This window comes from Stenella coeruleoalba, assembly GCF_951394435.1.
Source record: "Stenella coeruleoalba genome assembly, chromosome: 13".
In the NCBI taxonomy this organism is placed as follows: Eukaryota; Metazoa; Chordata; class Mammalia; order Artiodactyla; family Delphinidae; genus Stenella; species Stenella coeruleoalba.
The window spans coordinates 51,179,517-51,201,778 of NC_137159.1; the positions used below are offsets into that span (position 1 = coordinate 51,179,517).

Genomic DNA, 22,262 nt, shown 5'->3' on the forward strand with positions numbered 1-22,262 from the left:
TGGGACAATTTATATACTGATTTTGTAGTCTTTAAATAACAGTTCGGCCTGCACAATTATGTATGAAGACTTGGAAATCTGATGCCTTAATTAAGAGAATTGTGTGCAGAGTAAAAATAGATGGATCCTGAGCAGTGAACTTTGAGTAATTGGATGAATTTCTGTGCATAAATAACATGAGGTTTATTTTGGCTGCTCAAAGCTTATCCTGCTTTGTCTCTATCAAATTTAAACATTGCTTGTTGATTTCTGCTATGATGGTTTACTTACAGCATTCCCTCCACCCACCTCATCCCAATATAACTTTAAACAACATACTTAAAGTTTAATTTTATTTTTCCTTAACTATGGACAGTATCTGTAGACTCCTTTGTAAGATGAGAATATTAATGGCTCTACATTTTCATTATCAAGGTTGATAACATCATATTGTGAATGGAATATTATTGATTTGTATGTAGGTTGATTCTAGAAGTTGAAAAATAACAAGTGTTCATCTTATTATACTTACGGGGATATTTTCTCTGTCGAGCCAAGCATATGCTAGATTCTGTTTCTTTCTCTACTACCTGATATATTCTTGGGCCACCAAAAGAAATCATGCCTAACTGTTCTGATGGATTCTTTTCTATATTTCACCTATTGCCTTTATCACGTCCTCAATTTTTTCTAAGCTCCCTACTATCTAACCTATTAATTTCCCCCTTTTCCAGGAAATTTCATTCCTATAGCTCTTTTGAGCCCTGGACCAATCTATACTTAGTTTCTTTGGGCCTCCTTCACACCCTTTACCTTAGACTGTCTTCCCTTTGCTGCTTTTCTGTGATGACCTCATTAATTACTACATCCCAAGTCTTCCCCTTTCTGGGTTTACTCCCTGCTTCAGTTGAAATATGTCCTCAAGTAAGTTCCTGTACAGGAGAAAAACTTTGTAAGTCTCTGCATGTCTGGAAATTTCTTTATTCTACCTTCACTCTTATTTGGTAGTTTGATGAGACTTTGACTTTTACTGATCTGCAGTGAATGCCATTGTTTTTCAGATCCACATATCACTGTTGTCCTTTGTTTTGTACTTGAATTTTCAGAGTTCAAAGCTTCTCTGAGGTTTTGAGAGAACTTGACAGTTCCCTCCTTGTAGCCTGTAACATGCTTTACTAGGCAGTAGCTTCCTCTACTTTGCTTCACTAGTCAACATTCCTTTATTTTTGTGTCTTCTAGAAATCCATTGAAATCTCGTGTATTGATGGCTTTATCCTGTTCTCTTTGTTGTAAGGGTTTATATCTTTTTATTTCCCTACTCATAATGTTAAGGAGTCTTGGAGATAAAATGAGTCTACCTATACTGTCATTTTCCCCTAGGTTTTTATTTTTTAAAGTTTGGAATTGAAATATACTTAGAAAGTAACTTGAACATTAGATCCCTAACAATTACATTATAGTGACTTTGCTATGCCAGAAAGTGATTCCTGATTTCATGTTGTGTTTTATAGATAATAGTAGTATGTATACATGTAGCTTTCCAGTGGATAATGGCAAAAACATTAGCAGGGAAGAGCGACTGAGCCATATGTTTTGAGGCTTTTTTGGGTTTTTTTTTTTCCTATTCTTACCACCACCACCCTAATCCGGGGCTTTCTGATTTGTTGCCATTGTTGAAGGAGTCTTTATTGTGCCCTATTGCTGCTTTAGCCACCTCTTAACAAAAGTTTTTATAAATGCTACAACACATTTAAAATTTTCCATGTTTTCTTAACAGAATAAAGACTGAACCCTTTACCTTGGCATTCAAGGACTTGACTTTGTTTGGGCCCAGTAGTTCTCAAAGTGTCATCCCTTTCCCAGCAGTAGTATCCCTGGGAACTTGTTAGCAGTGTAAATTCTAAATCCCCCTCCCCTCTGTCTGATTCAGAAACACTGGGGGCACAGCTCAACAAGAGCTTGTTTTAACAAGACCACCACATGATTCTGATGCTGAAGTTTGAGGACTGCTGGTCTAGTCCATCCCTTTTCATTTTGCAGGCAAAGAATTGAGGTATATAGAGAGAGGTTAATTGGCTTGTCCAAACTCATACAACTAAGTAGAGTTTTCTTTCTAGTACTCTATACTTGACTGACTTTTTATTAGTTGCAATCAGAAAGCAGTCTGAGATGGGAAAGTTGGAAAGGCTTTATAGAGAATGAGGGACTTGACAGAACACTGAACTATAACCTTATGTAAGTAGAAACAAAAGAGATGGATATTGTAAGCAAGAAGACCACGTGAATAAAGGCATGAAGATAAAAACATACAGTTGACCCTTAAACAGGTTTGAACTGCATGTGTACATTTATACGTGGTTTTTTTTTAATAGTAAATACTACAGTACTACATGATTTGTGGTTGGTTGAATCCACAGATCAGGAACTGCCAATGTGGAGGGCCGACTGTAAGTTACAGGTAGATTTTCAACCTTGCAAGGAGGATCAGTGCCCCTAACTCCATGTGTTCCAGGGTCAACTGGGTATACAAACATATTCTGAGGACAAAATAGACAAGTTGGACTCATAATCAGTAGGTCTCTTTTATAGGAATATAGAGAATAATGTATGTAAAACAGTGATCACAGTGCCTGGCATGTTGATAAAATGTTAGCTGCACTTTGTTGTTGTTGGGCTGGTATTGTTGGTTGTATTATTGATTTTGTTGTTGTTGTTAGGAAGGTAGTATGGAACAGAAGTTAAGACTGGGTTCCTGAATCAAATCCCAGCCCTAACACTGACTTTTTGACTGCTAGAAAGTTACTCTCTCTAGACCTCAGTTTCCACATTTCTAAAATGGGAATAGTAGTATCAACCTTATAGGATAGTAGTAATGATGAAATAATGTTTGTTGATGACGTGCCTGCTTCATAATAGGTACTTTAGTAAAAGTCTATTTATTTATTATTTAACTAATAGCTATTATTACTTCCTAGCTTGGTAAGTCATCTTGTTTGACTCTGAATGACATAAAGCTTTGTCAAAAATCATCAGTCCTGAAAGGGTAAATTGTTGTCATGATTAAAGCAGTTCACAAATATGACCAAGAAAAAAAAAGGAAACTTTAAATAAGAGGGGACTGGTTAAATAAATTTAACAAGGGGCTGATTACATAAATTATGGAACATTTTTATTCCGTAGCCGTTGGAAAACATGTTTCAGAAAGAAATTTTGTGACCTGTATCATGAACTATATGTTCATGATATATGCTCATGATATAATGAAAATAAAAAAGCAAAATACAAACAGTGCGTACAGTGTTTCAGTTATGTAATTTGTATAGAGAAAAATAACTTGAATATTCTGAAATATTAATGGTAATAAACTCTGGGTGATGAGATTTTAGTAACTTTTTCCTTTTGTGTTTTTCTTTATTCACATTTTCTAAGTGAACTTTTTAAAAATTAGGATATAGTTGATGTACAATGTTACATAAGTTTCAGGTGTACAACATAGTGATTCACAATTTTTAAAGGTTATATTCCATTTATAGTTATTATAAAATATTGGCTATATTCCCTGTGTTGTACTGTATATCCTTGTAGCTTATTTTATGCATAGTAGTTTATACCTCTTAAACCCTCACCCTTATCTTGCCCCTCCCCCCTTCCCTCTCCCCACTGGTAACCATTACTTCTCTGTATCTAAGTCTGTTTCTTTTTTATTATATTCACTAGTTTGTTTTATTTTTTAGATTCCACATATATGTGATATCATACAGTATTTTTCTTCCTCTGTCTGACTCATTTCACTTAGCATAATACCCTCAAAGTCCATCCATGTTGTTACAAATGGCAAGATTTCATTCTTTTTTATGGCTGAGTAGTATTCCATTTGTGTGTGTGTGTGTGTGTGTGTGTGTGTGTGTGTGTGTGTGTGTGTGTACAATATCTTCTTTATCCATTTATCTGTCAGACACTTAGGTTGCTTCCATATCTTGGCAACTGTGAACATTTTTATAATTAGGGAAAAAATTGTGACACATACTTTAAATTTGTGGCAGAATCATTGGAATAATATTATAGCCTCCTAAAATGAAATGATCAGTATTCATTTTTATCAGTGGTCAGCCTTGGCATTTGTGGATTTCACCTTGTGTTTTCAGCTAGTCAAGAACTATTCTAATCACTCATCATGAGAAATATTTTGTGTTAAGAATCATTATTTTTACATTTTAAAGGTTTTTTTGAAGGTTGAGTTGGATAATATAATAAAGGCCTCTAGCTAGAATTTGAAATATATATATATATATATATATATATATATATATATTTTTTTTTTTTTTTTTTTTTTTTTGGTGGTACACGGGCCTCTCACTGCTGTAGCCTCTCCTGTTGCGGAGCACAGGCTCCGGACGCACAACCTCAGCGGCCATGTCTCATGGGCCCAGCCCCTCCGCGGCATGTGGGATCTTCCCGGACCGGGGCACGAACCCGTGTCCCCTGCATCGGCAGGCGGATTCTCAACCACTGCGCCACCAGGGGAGCCCTGAAATATATTTGGAGTGCATCTTGCTAACTTTCAGCATCCCATCTCAATTATTTTAATAGCTAACATTGGAATGTTATCTCTGCCAGGGACTGTGTTAAGTATTAATCTTCACAAAAATTTTATGAGGTACGCACCATTATCTCCATTTTATAGATGCACTGAAAATCAAACAGGTTAAGGAACTTGTCCAAGATTGCACAACCACTAAGCCAGTATTCTAACAAAGAGCTAAACAGTCTTTCCAGAGCCTGTATTCGTAAACATTGTGCTATGCCGTCTAACATGTAAAATAAAATATCAAAATGTTATTGATATTTACAATACAAAAAGATCTAAGGAGATACTCATTATGAAAATAAAGGGTCTGATGTATATGTTGTGGTATTTTTATATAAAGTCAACTCATTAACACTTCAAATAAAATAAGACATGAAAAATTATGATTTCATTTTTTAAAATTCTTTAACATTTCCAAAAGTATATGTTCCATTTATAGTATTCTTTTATATGCTAATGCACTCCTAGTGATAAGTGTATCCAATAGTATTTCTCATGACTAATGTGTATTTAGATAGCACAGTGGTAAAGAGTATGGGGCTCTGGAGCTAGGCTGAGTTCACATTCTGCCTCTGCTTCTTAATATTTTGTGGCCTTGGGCAAGATGTTTAACCTCTCTGTGCCTAGTTTTTTCATCTGTAAAATAGGAATTATATGTTCCTCAAAGAGTTGATATAAGGATTCAGTTAGTTAATTCATATAGAAAACTTGAAATAATAGTGCCTGCACATGGAAGTTTTCAGTGTTGGGTACGCTAGTTTGTAATAGTACTATTATTATTCCATTTACTATCATTATCATCATCATCTGTATTGATTATATAATAAGCTTTTTTGAGACATCCAAGTTACATTTTGTGAAAACAAGTAAAAACATTGTACTTGGAGTCCACTGAGCTAAAAATTATTTTGCTACCACTTACTAGCTTTCTAACCTTCAGCATTTCACTGAACCTTGTGGACCTCAGATGACCACTAATAATATCTTCCCTGTCATCTGATCTTTTGATCTGTAAAATATTGCTAGAAATCATGCAGTCTCAGAATTGTGGTCTAACTATGGAACTGTGAAAGAAAGAGAACTGATGATGCTTAGTCTCTCGGTCCATTTTCCTTCTTTCATTTAAGTAGTTGTGTGAATTTACAACAAAGGTTAAGCATTTAATGCTTGTAAGAATATAATAGCCTTATTCTCATTTTGACCTTCATACTTTACTCCCCTGGCTTTCACTACTACTTTTCTATAAAACTAAACTAATACAAGGCATTTCTAAAATTGTCTAAATTTCATGTGAAAATAAAACTAGGGACAGGCTAAATTGTTTCCTTTTAAGCTGTGTGCATGCATGTGGTGATTTGTGTGTCCTATTTTATACTTTACTAACACCTTGAGTGCTTTTAGTATGGCACTTATTATATTGCTTCAGTTATTTGTTTACATGTCTAGCTTCCCTACTAGATCAAGTCCCTCAATGGCAGATTTTTATATTCATAGTGACTAGCAAATAGATGAAAATTAATAGCTTTTAATTAATGACTTATATGAATCTTATGTTAGCCTTAATTAGGTTTGTCTTAATTATTGATTTGGGACCATGGTCATTCTGATCTTGAATTAATGATGCACTTGATATTCTTGTCATATCAGCTTCTACTTTGGATGTAATGATACTTTTGAATTACGTTGCTTCAGTTATTTGTTTACATGTCTAGCTTCCCTACTAGATCAAGTCCCTCAATGGCAGATTTTCAATTTTCCATTGAACTTTAAAAATACTTAAAATTTATGAAAGTTACTTTAAAATAGTTTTTATTGTTTGATAAAATAGAAAAGAATGATTGTGTTTTATGAATTTTGTCACTTTAGGAAATATTGAAAATGCAAAACTGGAGGTAAGATACGAGAATAGAAGAAAGAGTTTTAAAATGTTCCATTTGCGAGGGAGGCTATTCAATACTCCTTTCCCTGAAAGCAGTGGGAGAAAATGTCTTAGGAGAACAGAATGTGATATGTAACAGGAAAGAATGAAGATAAAGCTAAGCTACTCCCAAAGGATATTAATCCTTGAATTAGTAGTTGTCAGTTGATATTCTTTTATTTTTTATCAAGCTAGAGTATGAATTCTTGTCAATTCAGGACCCACAGATACATTTTTATATATACAGTAATGATAATTTTGACATTGCTAACTATCCACTTACATCATATGGCTAATTCTCAAGAGTTGGATGACACATCTGCCATGAAACACCAGTATTGTACCATATATAAATAACGACAGCTAATCTACACTTTCTGAGTCTCACTCCTACCAGAGTATATTTTCAGAGTGGCAAAATTCTCTAATTTTTTATCTCCAACCCAAATCACTCACTGGAGCCTGAGATCAATATATTTAGTTTTGTTGAGAGTCTCCACGTGAATGTCCCACAGCTTCCTCAAAACTCAAAGTCCAAACCTGGGGACTTCCCTGGTGGCACAGTGGTTAAGAATCTGCCTGCCAATGCAGGGGACACGGGTTCAAGCCCTGGTCCGCGAAGATCCCGCATGCGGCAGAGCAACTAAGCCCATGCACCACAACTACTGAGCCTGCGCTCTAGAGCCCATGAGCCACAACTGCTGAGCCCACGTGTTGCAACTACTGAAGCCCACACACCTAGAGCCCCTGCTCTGCAACAGGAGAAGCCGCTGCAAAGAGAAACCCACACACAGGAACGAAGAATAGCCCGTGCTCGCCACAACTAGAGAAAGCCTGCGCGCAGCAACAAAGACCCAACGCAGCAAAACAAAACAAAAGAGAAAACTTTCTCATTAAAAAGAAAAATCCAAACCTTTTTTTTTCCCTCCACATCCCTGTCTTACCTACAAACGTTCCTTCCTTATTAGTACATGGCACCACCATCCATTGGATTGCCCAAATCAATATTATTCTTGGCACCATCCTCTCCTCCACCCCACCCATATCCATTCATTCACCAAGTTTTGCAAATTTACCTTGTGAATATATCACAGATCTATTCAGTTCTTTCATTTTTATTACCATAGTTCAAGCTATGTTCATCTCTCCATTGTACTACTCCATAGTATCCTAATTGGCCTCTTGCCACCAGTGTCATCCAATTATCTATCTATACATTGTTCCGGTAATCTCCCTAAAACACAAATCAGAACATGTCACTGTTCTATATTTAAAGCCCTTTAGTGGCTATCCTTGGCCTTCAAGATAAAATCTAAATTCTTTAAAGTGTTAGTAGCACCCTTCGTGATCTGGACCCTGCTATGTGATACAGCTGTATGGACCAACGTGCAGTTCTTTGAGACTTCTGGAGGTGAGCACCTTCAGGTCTTCACTATTCCTTCTGCTTAACTAACTCCCAGTAGTTATCATCTCACCTTGGACCTTCTTCAAGAAACCTTCACTAATATCCCAGCATCATACCCTAACAAAGATTGGATTAGATATTCTTGTGTGTTCCCATAGTACCTTCTGCTTATCCTTTTTACAGCGTATGACATACTGTATTATTATTGCCTGCTTAGTTATTTATGTCTCGTCTAAGCTCTTGGAGGGTAAGTACAATATTCTGTTTGGTTGCTCTGTTTTACCAGTACCTCACGTAGTGCACGGCACATTCATTCATTTATTCTTTTTTTTTTTTGGCTGCGTTGGGTCTTCGTTGCATGCAGGCTTTCTCTACTTGTGGCGAACAGGGGCTGCTCTGTTGCAGAGCATGGGCTTCAGTAGTTGCGGCATGTGGGCTCAGTTGCTTAGTTGCTCTGTGGCATGTGGATCTTCCCAGATCAGGGATTGAACCCGTGTTCCCTGCATTGGCAGCCAGATTCTTAACCACTGTGCCACCAGCAAATATTTGTTGAACATCCTTTATGTCAGCTTGGAATGAAGAGTGGTCTAAATTTTTTCTGTTGAAATGAAGCCTTGTTTGAGTTTTCAGTAGTTCTTTATAATATCAAAGATGGCTTCTAAAGACTATTATTCAGTGGTCAAATATATTTTCTTTGACCAGTCTTAGATAATCCCTATAGTTCATGTTGTGGTGAAAATTCAGTAGAATTATGTGCGTGTGTATGTATGTATGTGTATAAATAATAACTGAATATGTTAATGGAAGTATAGAGCAGTATCCTGAATAGTTAAATTTTTTAGAGTTTTTAACAGTATATAAAATACAATTATAAATATCTGATTATGTCAAGTCAGACTTTTAAAAAGCAGTTTTTTATAATAGCTTTACTTCTGGGCTCCCTCCCTTAAAATATTTAAGTTTTTAAAGTAAAATATTTAAGTTTTAAGTAAAATATTTAAATTAAAATGCATTTAAGATAAATTTTTTTCTTGATTTCAGTTTATTCATGGATTTTTTTAGTAGTTGGAAAAAAGCTGTGGTAGTTCCGAACTGTGTTAGAAACAGTTGTCAAGTGTGGTTCTTTACACTGTGAGACTGGGAGCTGTTTCTAAACACACAGTTACTAGCACAGATTTGCCTAAGTTTCCAATCTGATCTCTGGCTATGGGTAAGTAATGTGGAACTCATATAGATTTGTGGGGGGGAAAACTTCTAGACATTAAATTCCATAAACTACCCTTTATCTTTAGGTTAGTCTTTAAACCTAAAGTGTATAGACTTTAAACCCCAGCCAATCAATAGTATAATTTTTTGTACATCTTTGAGATAGTTAAAAGGCTATGTAAAAATTAAGGTATTCTGCTTAAGGTGTATAGACTTAAGTCTCATCTTTTGTTGAAGTGCATCTTAATATAAATTTTCAGTACTATTTAATATCAGAGATTTCAAAGATTATTTTTTAGTTAAATAAGCATGCTTATTCTCCAGAAGCCTTTATCCCTGTGGTTCCTATTGGTAGTGAAGACTCTAGTATATTTATATAGGATTTGTAGTAAAATCTAAAAATTATAAAATAAATTTTGACATTATGTATATATGTGGGTATAACATCCCTTTAAACTGCATGATACTATTTATCCTTTAAGAGAACTGATAAGAATTTAATAAAACTGTGTATGTATGTGTGTGTACTATCCAATTAGGGTACCCACTAGCCACATGGGGCTATTGAGCACTTGAAGTATGGCTTATCTGAATTTGAGGCATACTGTAAGTATTAAAAATACAGAGCTTTAGTATGAAAAAAGAGAATGTAAAATATCTCATAATTTTATATTGATTACATGTTGAGATAATAAATTTTAGATAAGTGGGTTAGATTTATATTAATTTCACTGATTTTTTTTTTTTAATATAGCTACTAGAAAATTGGATCACATGCTGTTTCTATTGGGCATCTCTGGTTAAGAACGTTTTTTCTAATTGTTTTTCTAATTGAAAACTACATTTTCTGTTAGTTACGGTTGAAATTGAACATTTTTGGTATTGAGAGTTATTTTTTATTAGTCTTAGATTACAATTTGACATTTGAATACTGGTATTCCAATGTTAGATGTAAAAGTAAAGGCTATAAAGTTAAAAAATTTTTAACAAAATATTATTTTGAGGTCTTGTTTTTAGACTTTGTTGTTAGAACAATACCATAACCAGTCCTTCATGATTTCTTGGTTCCCGATTGGACACAGTTTGGCAGCTATCATAGATCTTTACTTTAGTTATTGTATAATTTATTTAACATTTTTTTGTTCGCTTCATATGTGCCAAATCTATCATAATTTCAGGAGGGAACAAAAAATAATGGATATGCATGTAAATGAGTTTGCAGAGTTGGAGGTAGGAAGAAGTGAGCAGTTCCTGTCTGGCTTTTTATTTTCTGTAAAGTAGTATGTAAGGTCATCTTAGTCTACCACTAGTGATGGTTTCTGGGAAAAACTCCTTGAATTGAGTAAAATTAAAGAGTTCTTGATGGATAAGAATCAACATCTATTCAGCCGTTATTGGGCACTAAGCTGAACATGGAGGAAAAATATAAAATAGGGACCTTGCCCTCAGAGCTTAAATTTTGTTAGGAAAATAACGGTGTATGCCAAAAAAGTAAAAAACAGATAAGGCAGCTGTAATAAGGTAAAGAATATATGGTGTATATACAGTACTATAGGAGTTCAAAAGATGAAGAGAGGGCTTCCCTGGTGGCGCAGTGGTTGAGAGTCCGCCTGCCAATGCAGGGGACACGGGTTTGTGCCCCGGTCCGGGAAGATCCCACATGCCGCGGAGCGGCTAGGCCCGTGAGCCATGGCCGCTGAGCCTGCGCGTCCGGATCCTGTGCTCCGCAACAGGAGAGGCCACAACAGTGAGAGGCCCGCATACCGCAAAAAAAAAAAAAAAAAAAAAGATGAAGAGAACACTAGTGCCTAGAGATTGTTTTTTGTGTGTGTGTTTTGGGTTTTTGTTTCTTCTAAGCTTTCTCCTTTTGCTTCTTATTTAAAATAGTAGCCAGATGATCTTTTCAGAATGACCCCTTTGTAAAAATACCTTCTGGCACTGTATGTAATTTTCAGAACAGTCAGTGGTAATTTATTATGAGAGCTGTATAGAATTTAGCACAGATTCTTTATCTCAGCACAAGAGTTTAATACAGTTACTTTAGAACTGAGCTTTGAGTGCTTTAGAACAGGACAGTGTTCTGAATAAGAAGTTGAGGTTACTGTGGCATTACATGATTCAAATCATGTAGCTTCATGTATTTATTTGGTGTGAACTTCAGCTTGCACCTGAATTAACAAGCACCTTCTCTTTCCTGTTATTACCTCTGCATTCCTTACTTTTCAGTCCTTACTATTTGCTGTGTTGATGGTGAAAAGGAAAGATGGTGGTGTCTGGGTGGGTATCTGTAATAGTGAGATGTATAGGTTTTAAACAGGAGTGGGATTAGAGAGAGGGCTGTATAGGATGAAAAGTTTGAGCATGTTCTTTTGAGTGTTGTAGAAACTGACTGACTACTAGCTGCATGATAAACCAAGATGATAGAAGTATCACCCGCACGTGCATACACACTGCAAACATATAGAAATGTAACGCAAAACTGTAAATGCATAGCTAAACTCTGAGGAAGAAAAGAAGGAAATTCCCAGGTGCCAGGTATGAAAGAAATCAAATCAAAACCTTAAGTGGGAACTGGTGCTGCTGTATAAAATAGTACAGGCCCCTTTTGGTCCTGGATATATGTCCTAAGAAGTCTGGGGTGGAATTTTAGTGGAGAATGGAGATTGGGCCTTTTCAAAATAGAGCTAGCTCTGAGACCCAGTCATGCAGCCTAGAACCTGAAAGAGCTTTCCTAATTGTACATAGATTTTTTTAAAGTGACCAATGATAGAACAATCTAAATGAGAATATAAAATAAGTGTGTATGAAATGATTAAAAGGATAAAAAAAGGAAATGAAGCATGATGAAGTAACAGGCCAATATGAAAAAGAAACAGACTCGAAAAAGAAAATCAAATTACATTCAGAAATTAAAAATATAATCTTGGAATTTGGCTTTAGATGGATTAAATAGCATATTAGATATTCTTGCTTGGCTGAAAAGGAAAGAAATATAGCAATAAATGGTTAAGAAGAACTAAATCTAAAATATAATGACCCAAAATTAAAAAGTTGAAAATACAAGATTGGCAAAATGCTAGGCTGATACAAAACAAAACAAAAAGCTCTTAGAAAAATATTATCAGGCAAAAACAGATTTTAAAGGCAAAAGTATTATTAAGGATAAAGAGAGCCATTGCATAATGATGGAAAGGAATAATTCACTAGGAAGATATAATAATCTTGAACCTTTATGTCCAAGTAATATTATGTCAAAGTATATAAAGCAAAATTTTACATACTAAAAATGGACTACTTACAGGTAGTGGGAAATTTTAGCACATTTCCTTCAGAAGCTGACAGATAAATCAGACCACTGCTACCACCACCCTCCAACAAAAGTAAAGGCATAGAATATTTGATCAGTACAGTTAACAAACTTGATATTTTAGATGTGTTTAAACTTTACTCTCAAAAAATAGAATGTAGATGTTCCTTTCAATCACACATGAAACGTAGAAATTAACCACATATTAAACTACAGTGGGATGACTCACAAATACCCAAGCATGTAACACCGGCTATATTTTCTGACTACAGCATAGTACATAGAAAACTTACTAGGTTTTCCAGGTTTCATTTGAATAATATTTAAATGGAATAATAATAGTTAAAACATTTATTGAACACAGTGTGAGCCAGGCATACTGCTGAGTGGTTTGCACATGTTATTCTATTTAAACACTTTCAGCATCCCAGTGAATTGTAAGATAGCATTACCATCTTTACTAGTGAGAGTATTTAGGTGTAAAAATGTTTATCTGCCTAGGACTTCCCTGGCAGTCCAGTGGTTAAGACTCCAAGCTTCCACTGCAGGGAGCGTGGGTTCTATCCCTGGTTGGGAACTAAGATCCGGCATGATGCAGGGTATGGCCAAAAAATTGATTTATTGATTGATTTTTAAAAGTTTATCTGTCCAAGGTCTGGGGTTGGGACAAAACCTCTGTTTTTAAATACACTGTTAAAACCTCCCATCTTTTAAAAACACCTTTATTATCAGAAAATATAGCCAGATAGAGAAGCTCACATAAATATATAGTTTATTGAATTATTGTTAAGGTTGGTATTGTAATACCAATAGATCAAGAAGTAGAACTTTACCAGCCACTGCAGAAGCCTTTTATGTGCCCCATTCCTTCCCCACAAAAAGCATTTTTATGATAATCATTTTCTGGCTTTTTTCTTTGTAATTTTAATACTGTAGTGTACATTTTTAAACAGTATGCTTTAGTCTTGCTTATTTTTCCCCCATTTTTTCCCACATAATTTGTCAAAGAAACTGGTATAGTTTAATCTTCTAGAATTTTTAACAGGTTTGATCAATTTGAGATTTGATGGTTTTGGCAAAATTTTGTAGGTGGTGGTGTGTTCTTTCATCATATATAATATCTGGTGGTTTTTCTTTTTGTGATATTAGAACTATTGATACTCAGTGGTTATATCCATTAACTCTTTAGAGATTGCAGATTTTAATTTTTTCTAATTTTATTATTTCTTCTTCATTTATTGCTGGAATGTTTCTGTAAAGAAGCTTCCCCTCATCTAATAGTTACCTGGTAGTTTAGTTTATATAAGAGAGGAAGAGTAAATGTTTTGTTATTTCCTGTTGTATAGCAGTTTTCAAAACGATGAGTTGCTTTTCACTAGCATCTTTCAAAGTAACCTTTTTCCCCCTTTTTTTTAAGTGTCATAAACTCACAGATTTAAATATATTGCTTTTGGTTCTTTTCAGTTATCCTTACTGATGCTCAAATTGTCCCATCTTTGGCTAGTGGGAGCTTCTTCAAGTTGGCTCTCTTCCATCATGGAGTTTATATTTTAGTAAATATATGCATGTATAAGCATATGTATATGTATTGCCTTGAAACACACACATATACTAAACACATTGTTCTGTATATTTTGGGTTTTATACTTCCTGTATATTGGAAATAGTTCCTTATCTGTTCTGTATAGAACTGCTTTATATTTTGTAATGGCCACATCGATAGTATAGCTATACCATAGTTTTTTTAACAAACACTTACTGATGAACATTTTGATTGTTACCCAGCAGTATTATAAACAGTACTGCAGTGAATATCCTGGTACTTACTACTTTGCCCATGTGTGTGAATATAGCTGCAGAATCAATTCCCAGAAATGGAATTGTTAAGTAATAATAGCTATTGTCAAATTGCTCTCCTTAAAGCAATTAAGAACTGGTTTTTTGCCTCATACTATCCTTTGATATATAATACTAGTATGTGATCAAACTTTTTTATGTATATAAATTTGTTTCTTTATTTTTGGCTGCATTGGGTCTTTGTTGCTACATGCGGGCTGTCTCTAGTTGCAGCGAGCGGGGCTGCTCTTCGTTATGGTGTGCGGGCTTCTCATTGCAGTGGCTTCTCTTGTTGTGGGAGCATGGGCTCTAGGTGCGCGGGCTTCAGTAGTTGTGGCACGCAGGCTCAGTAGTTGTGGCGCACGGGCTTAGTTGCTCCAAGGCATGTGGGATCTTTCCGGACCAGGGCCCGAACCCATGTCCCCTGCATTGGCAGGCAGATTCTTAACCACTGCACCACCAGGGAAGTCCTGTGATCAGACTTTTTGATCTTTGATAATCTGCTTTGATAAAAAAAATCTCATTATAGTTTTTATTAGTATTTCATTTGTATTTCCTAAATTATGAATTGTCTGTTCGTGTCCTTGGTCCAATTTTCTATTGAATTGTTAGCCTTTTCCATATTGATTTGTAGCACTCATATATAATAAGGAAATTACCCTTTCGTGACATGTGTTGCAAATATTTTTTCCTAATTGTGTTGCTTCTTTTGACTATGTTTATGGTTTTCATTTTCCAAGCAGAATTTTTAAATGTTAAAATACTACTCAAATTTATTAGTTCATTTTTAACAATCCAAACTTAAGAAAGAGTTGAGAAGTACAGTACAAAGAAGTGTGTGTTTTTTTTTCTCCCTGAACCCTTCAAGAATAAGTTCGCAGCTTTTGTCCTGTCACCTCCTAATACTTCAGTGGGCATTTCCTACAAACAAAGATATTCCCTTAAATGACCATACTACACCTATTAAAATCAGAGAGTTAACATTGACACGTTACTGTCTTTAGACCCCCCATTCAAGTTTCACTAATTGAATGAATTATTTCACTGTTGTCTTAATAACCTTTTTAGCAAAAGGATCCAGTTCAGAACCACATGTTGCGTTGAGTTGACATTTCTTTTCAGTATCCTTCAATCTGGAACAGTTCCTCAGGCTTTCCTTGACTTTCATAACTGACAGTTTGAAGATTATTCAAAACAAATTAGAACAAGAATTTGTTCTAATGTTTCCTCATAATTAGATTTAGGTTATGCATCTTTGTCAGGAATATCATAGAAGTGATTCTGTGATCTTGTATGCTATCAGGTGACACACGGTTTCAGTTTGTCCTATGAATGATGTTGTTCACTTTGATCCCTTAATTAAGACAGCATCTGATTGGCATCTCTACTGTTAATGGTTTTTCCCTTTCTATTTAATCAGTATTTTGTGGGGGAGGTACTTTAAACATCTCCTTATCAAACTTTCCATTTATTCATTTATAGTAGGATGAATTTATAGGTTGCTGTCCATTCAGTGGGTTATAATCCCTTTACTGTCATGAGTTTTGGTACTTCAGCATAATTTTGCTAGTGGGTGGCCATTCAGGCTGACTTCAGTGTTCTTTTGACATGTCCTCATTACTGAGCACTTTCTTGTTTCTGCCACAAGATACTCCAGGCTCATTCTGTATTTCCCTCAGCCTAGAATCAGCCATTTCTCCAAGGAGCCCTTACTCCTTTTATAGAGAAGTATTCAGAAGCAAAGATCCAAATGCTAGTCATGCTCATTGCTGTTGGAGTGGCATTGCTTCCAGGCTTTGTCAGTGAACAGAGCTAGGGAATATACGCGTGTATAATCCACACATTTTCAAACATCTGTAACTATACCTATTTCTATATCTATCTATCTTTTAAAAACAATGAGTTCACATTGATAATTCCAGTCTAACACTGTAAGATTTACTCTAGCTTTCTCTTTTTTAATATTTTAACTCTCTTCTCTTTCAGAAGCCTGGCTTCCATTTGATCAGTCCCTCTGTTGTTTGTTACCAAGCTTCCAGTTCCACCATCCCCTCTCCTGTGCAATGCCCTTCTCTCCCTTCTCTGGCTCTGACTCTCCATTCCAGGCCACCTTCCCCCACATGGACTTCCTTCTTAACCCCTCTTGAGCTCCAACACTGTATGCCAGACCACTCTCTGCATGGATGCCCTTTTTATCCTACTTGGTATCTGATACCCTATACTGAACTATCCCTCTCTTTTGACACCTTTCTCACCCCACTTGGACTCTAACCATGCACTCACTCATCAAGTGAACATCCTCCTCACCTTTTTTTTAAATGCCTTCCAATTTTGTGTCATACCTTGAAAGAGCTTTTCCACTTTAACATTATAAAAAATAATTTTGTTTTCTCCTAGTGATTTTTATTTATTTATATTGTATTTAAGCATATGGTCAATTGTGGAATTTATTTTGAAGTAAGAAATAAAGTAGAAATCCAGCACTTCTCAGATGGTTATCCAGTTGCCTGGAATTTTGTATAAAAACTGTATCTCCCCCCAAAAAAATGTATAAAGTTTTTAAAAAGTTACTGAATTCATAGAGCTTTTTCTTAAAAATGGGTATCATTTTTCATATTGTTTTTGTTTATAACAGATGATGATGTACCTGCAGATATGGTTGCAGAAGAATCGGGTCCTGGTGCACAAAATAGTCCATACCAACTTCGTAGGAAAACTCTTTTGCCAAAAAGAACAGCGTGTCCTACAAAGAGCAGTATGGAGGTAAATTCAGTGTAACTGCTTTTTTTGTGTGTGTAATGAAGGAATTGTTAGGAAACAAACAGAAAGGGGACCGTCAGTCATTTTTTAGATGTAATGATTATGGTAAAAATATTTGCTTAGTTTTCATTTTGTTTTTAAAGGGTGCTTCAACTTCAACCACAGAAAACTTCTTTGGTCATCGTGCAAAGCGTGCCAGAGTCTCTGGAAAATCTCAAGATCTATCAGGTATTTCCTATGGAAAGCTAAGAAATAGGGTCAAATAATTTTTATTTTTTGATACCAAAAAATTAATATCAACTTAAATGTAGTTTATTTGTACATTTGAGATTGAGAAAGTGATTATTACAGAATAAACATGAGAACCGTCACCTTCTCCATCTCTGATTGTAATTGTATAAAAATCCTTTTTGTATATTTAGTGTAGCCAGTTTTTGAAATGGTGCATACTAGCTAGCTAAAAGAAAGAATACTGTCAAGATAAAAGAAAATAAATGTGTGTCGTCTATGAAAGCAAATGCTTATAAAATGATTGTCAAAAAATAAAAGCTGTTCATTAGACAAAATGGAAATTGTGCTCTTTAAATAATGAGAAAGTCTTTGCTAGCATGATAGATTGTTTATATTCTGTTTGTTAATCTCTTTATAGCAGCACCTGCTGAACAGTATCTTCAGGAGAAACTGCCAGATGAAGTGGTTCTAAAAATCTTCTCTTACTTGCTGGAACAGGATCTTTGTAGAGCAGCTTGTGTGTGTAAACGCTTCAGTGAGCTTGCTAATGATCCAATTTTGTGGTAAGTGAAAATTTATTTCTTATTATCTTGAGATATATTACTTGTTGCCCAAAATGCTGTAGATGGTAGGAAATTTGGAGTGTGAGTTGATGGTTACAATTAAATAGTCAGAAGAAAATTAGAATGCTTATAAATTCCAAGTTAACTATTTATCACAAATGTTGGCTGTCAGTCCAGGCAGTGTTTTTTGTAATATATTTTTTATAAATTTATTTATTTATTTTGGCTGCGTTGGGTCTTCGTTGCTGCGTGCAGGCTTTCTCTAGTTGCAGCGAGCAGGGGCTGCTCTTTGTTGTGATGTGCAGGCTTCTCACTGTGGTGGCTTCTCTTGTTGCGGAACACGGGCTCTAGGTTCACCAGCTTCAGTAGTTGTGGCTCGCGGGCTCTAGAGTGCAGGCCCAGTAGTTGTGGCACACGGGCTTAGTTGCTCCGCAGCATGTGGGATCTCCCCGGACGAGGGCTCAAACCCGTGTCCCCTGCATTGGCAGGCGGATTCTTAACCACTGCGCCACCAGGGAAGCCCAGCAGTGTTTTTAAAACAATAAAATAAGTACTTTTTCTGCTACTTGTCAGTTAAAAGCAACAGTGATTATGGGAGAAGTTTTTCATTCCATTGCTTTTTAGAAAGAGTATGAAGTCTGATTTAAAACAGCTAATTAATTAAATCTGATAGTTAGGTAAGACTGTAGATTTTGTATATCACTTTTGGAAAATAGTTTGGACATTTGTATTTTTGAACCATAAAATAGGCATACCCTGGTACTTGCCTAGTGGCGCAGTGGTTAAGAATCCGCCTGCCAATTCAGAAGACACAGGTTCGATCCCTGGTCCAGCAAGATCCCACATGCCGCAGAGCAGCTAAGCCCGTGTGCCACAATTACTGAGCCTGTGCTCTAGAGCCGCGAGCCACAACTACTGAAGCCCACACGCCTAGAGCCGGTGCTCTGCAGCAAGAGAAGCCACTGCAATGAGAAACCCGTGCACCGCAACAAAGAGTAGCCCCCACTCACTGCAACTAGAGAAAGCTCGCACACAGCAACAAAGACCCAATGCAGCCAAAAAAAAAGAGAAAAGCATGCCCTTTGACCCAGCAATTCCACTTCTGAAAATTTGTTTACCCTATTTACAAATTTTTCATAATAGCATAGTTAACAGTGGGGGGAAATTAGAAATAATGGAAAAGTCTAGCAATAAGGGATGGGACTAAAAGTAAACAATGTAATGTCTACTTAGAGGGTTGTGATATAGTCATTAACAGTGATTTTTACAGTTTTTAATAACATAGGAATATGCTATGTTATAAAAAGTAAAAAGCAGAATACAGAATTTTATGTGTTACAGTCACAACTGTTATAAGTGAAAAAGACTGTAAGGAAATACAGTAGACTGTTTAGGTTATCATTATACTTTTCTGTATTTTACAACAGCTTATATGTATTACTTCTATGATGCTAAAAATAAGGTACACCTTAAATTTAAGAAAAAATTATGTTTGTGTTAGAAAGGAAAAAGAACGAAGAGCAGAAGAAGAAACATTTTGCTTTGTACAAGAAGTTATAATAGTTATTATCACTCCATTTCTAAGATTTGATGGTTCTTGATAGGACATAAATGAAGCAGCATCATTATTTTTCATCATTATTTAAAATAATCCTTTTAAATTGAAACTGGGGGCGCAGTGGTTGAGTGTCCGCCTGCTGATGCAGGGGACACGGGTTTGTGCCCCGGTCCGGGAGGATCGCACATGCCGCGGAGCAGCTGGGCCCGTGAGCCATGGCCGCTGAGCCTGCGCGTCCGGAGCTTGTGCTGCACAACGGGAGAGGCCACAACAGTGAGAGGCCCGCGTACCGCAAAAAAAAAAAAAAAGAAGAAGAAAATTGAAACTGTATGTGGCTTTTACAGTAAGAGTGGCTTTTATTTTCGCCTGACTAAACAGTCAGATTTTAAAGAATTGACACTTATTCTTTTGGATGGACTGTGTTTTATATGCAGTTACATTGTTTTAGACAAAAATTTTATTTTTACATTTAAAATTCTGCTTTTTCATATTCCTAGAAGTTTTTGAGGCCTCAAATAATTTTTATAGTTGTTTAAAGGACATTTTATGAAGAAATCTTCATTCCTTTCCCCCTTCAGGAAACGATTATACATGGAAGTATTTGAATATACCCGCCCTATGATGCATCCTGAACCTGGCAAATTCTACCAGATTAATCCAGAAGAATATGAACATCCAAATCCTTGGAAAGAGAGTTTCCAGCAGTTGGTATGAAGTATAAATGGAAAACACTGATTTATATTATATATTTTAAATAAAAGTTCCTTTTTAAAAATTTAAACTCAAGAATAGGTTTCAAGGGAATTCCCTGGCAGTCCAGTGGTTAGGACTCCACGCTTTCACTACTGAGGGCCTGGGTTCAGTCCCTGGTCAGGGAACTAAGATCCCAGAAGACTCATGGCACCGCAAAAAAAAAAAAAACAGAATAGGTTTCAAGTCAGTGGACATTTATCAACCAACAAAAAAGTCAACAATTCTTTTCACTACTGACATATTTATTAATCATTTAAACAGTAGCAGTAAGTATCAGTAGCCTGAGAGCAGTTACACTTTCTCTGGATCTGTTTGAACTTACATTTAAATTATTACCGTTGAGTAGTTATTTAAAGTTTCACATTTAGCTTAATTTTCACATGGTCCTTTACGAATGGTTCCCAGCTAAGGGTGATTTTGCTCCACAGGGGATGTTTGGCATTGTCTGGAGACATTTTTGGTTGTCACAGCTGGAGAAGAGACTGCTACTGATACATGGTGGTTAGAGTCCAGGGATGCTACTAAACATCCTACAGAGGATAGCCCTCACAACAAAGAATTATCTGTTCCAAAATATCAGTAGTGCTGAGGTTGAAAAACCATGTCCTATTTACTGGATATTACTGAGTCATAAACTGTTCTAGATTTTACATTGCAGTATGCAACAGAAAATTTGTTGGACTGATAATTGTTTTTGATAATTAATGAGAAATTCATATAGTACTAAATTAATTTAGACTGTAGTGTTTATGTTAGTAGTCAGTATTTGTTTTTTTGTTTTTTTTGATGTTTTAGTATAAAGGTGCGCATGTAAAGCCAGGATTTGCTGAACATTTCTACAGTAACCCTGCAAGATACAAAGGAAGAGAAAATATGTTGGTATGTTTGATTTGTCTTTTTCTAATATTTAAAATGATGATCTTACAGTTCTGTACTGACTTTTTTCTTTTTTTTTTTTAGTATTACGATACAATTGAAGATGCTCTTGGTGGAGTACAAGAAGCTCATTTTGATGGACTTATCTTCGTTCATTCTGGAATATATACTGATGAATGGATATATATTGAATCTCCAATCACTATGATTGGTGCAGGTACGTGTAAATGCATTGTCATTAGAATTTTAATATTTTATTTACATGATGGGTTTTTAAAATGCTAGTTACTTAAAATCCAGATGAACCATGATAATATCTTAATTGTAGAAAAAAATAGGAAATATCATGTATATTTTATATGATGGAAATGAAAACTTTAGAGTTCAGAAATTATAAATGTACCTATTTCTTTTTGGGGGGATGTGTATATTTCTTGATGTCAGTACTTTGTCCAGCTGCTTTAATTGATCATTAGAGAAAAATATTGGTTAATTTTATCTTTTATTTGAAAATACAGAGGATAATGTTTTTATTGCTGTATTTTTAATGAAACAAATGTACTTTTAAAATACTTTCTGTACTGTTTCAAAGCTGTTTTTATGGTCAGGTTTCTAAGAATAAATGTAGTAGTTGTTGAGCACTGATCAGTTATTTGAAGATTTATGGTATATCTGATTTTTTTAAGGATACTGTAGTACGAGACCATTTTAAGATAACTAGTTAATTGTTACTAGTTAATGAAATTTGCATTTACTGCTCTTTCTTCCCTCCCCCATTTCCACCTCAAAGAAAAGTAGGAGAAAGTATAGAAAAATTTTGCCTACTGATTTCCATTACTTTCCAAATCAAGGCCAGTATTGGAAATAAGTTTAAATAAAGAAGTTTCTCTCTTTCTCTCCCTGCTCATCATCCCTTTCTTTCTTCTCCCTGAGCCTCGTTTTCTGGTGCTGCTGGTTGTGATTTGGTTTCCACAAGAAACCCACTTTTTAATATGCCATTGCATTTGATATTAAATACTATTTGTAGTTGAATCTTAATAGAAGTATTACTATACATGGATTTGTGTATAATGGTACTCAGATAATGTCCATGTTAAGTATGACTGCCTTATGAAGGCCAATGAAACATAGTTATCTATCTGATAAAATGAATATTAGTCCTATCTACTCAATATTAATGTTCTTTAAAAGTTCCCTCTCCAAAAAATGTACCCAATTTAAAAGCCGTAAAAAGGGCAGTACTGAATTATTAGTTTTATGGCAGAGTATTTTTACTGATTAA

General features: G+C 35.4%; 1 protein-coding gene across 3 annotated transcripts in view; it reads left to right on the top strand.

Annotated features, from left to right (window-relative positions):
- The window catches only part of FBXO11 (F-box protein 11), a gene marked incomplete at its 5' end in the record, with an annotated part of 99,634 nt that overhangs the window by 56,927 nt on the left and 20,445 nt on the right, over nucleotides 1-22,262 (top strand). Inside the window, 7 exons of one of the 3 annotated variants that reach the window (XM_079940643.1) lie at nucleotides 9,684-9,702; nucleotides 16,875-17,002; nucleotides 17,143-17,227; nucleotides 17,649-17,793; nucleotides 19,930-20,059; nucleotides 20,900-20,983; nucleotides 21,065-21,197. In XM_079940643.1, coding sequence (XP_079796769.1) covers nucleotides 16,895-17,002; nucleotides 17,143-17,227; nucleotides 17,649-17,793; nucleotides 19,930-20,059; nucleotides 20,900-20,983; nucleotides 21,065-21,197 — 685 coding nt within the window. Of the gene's footprint in view, nucleotides 1-9,683; nucleotides 9,703-16,874; nucleotides 17,003-17,142; nucleotides 17,228-17,648; nucleotides 17,794-19,929; nucleotides 20,060-20,899; nucleotides 20,984-21,064; nucleotides 21,198-22,262 lie in introns of those variants that run through there. The other 2 variants (XM_079940642.1, XM_079940641.1) reach the window with 2 other exon arrangements.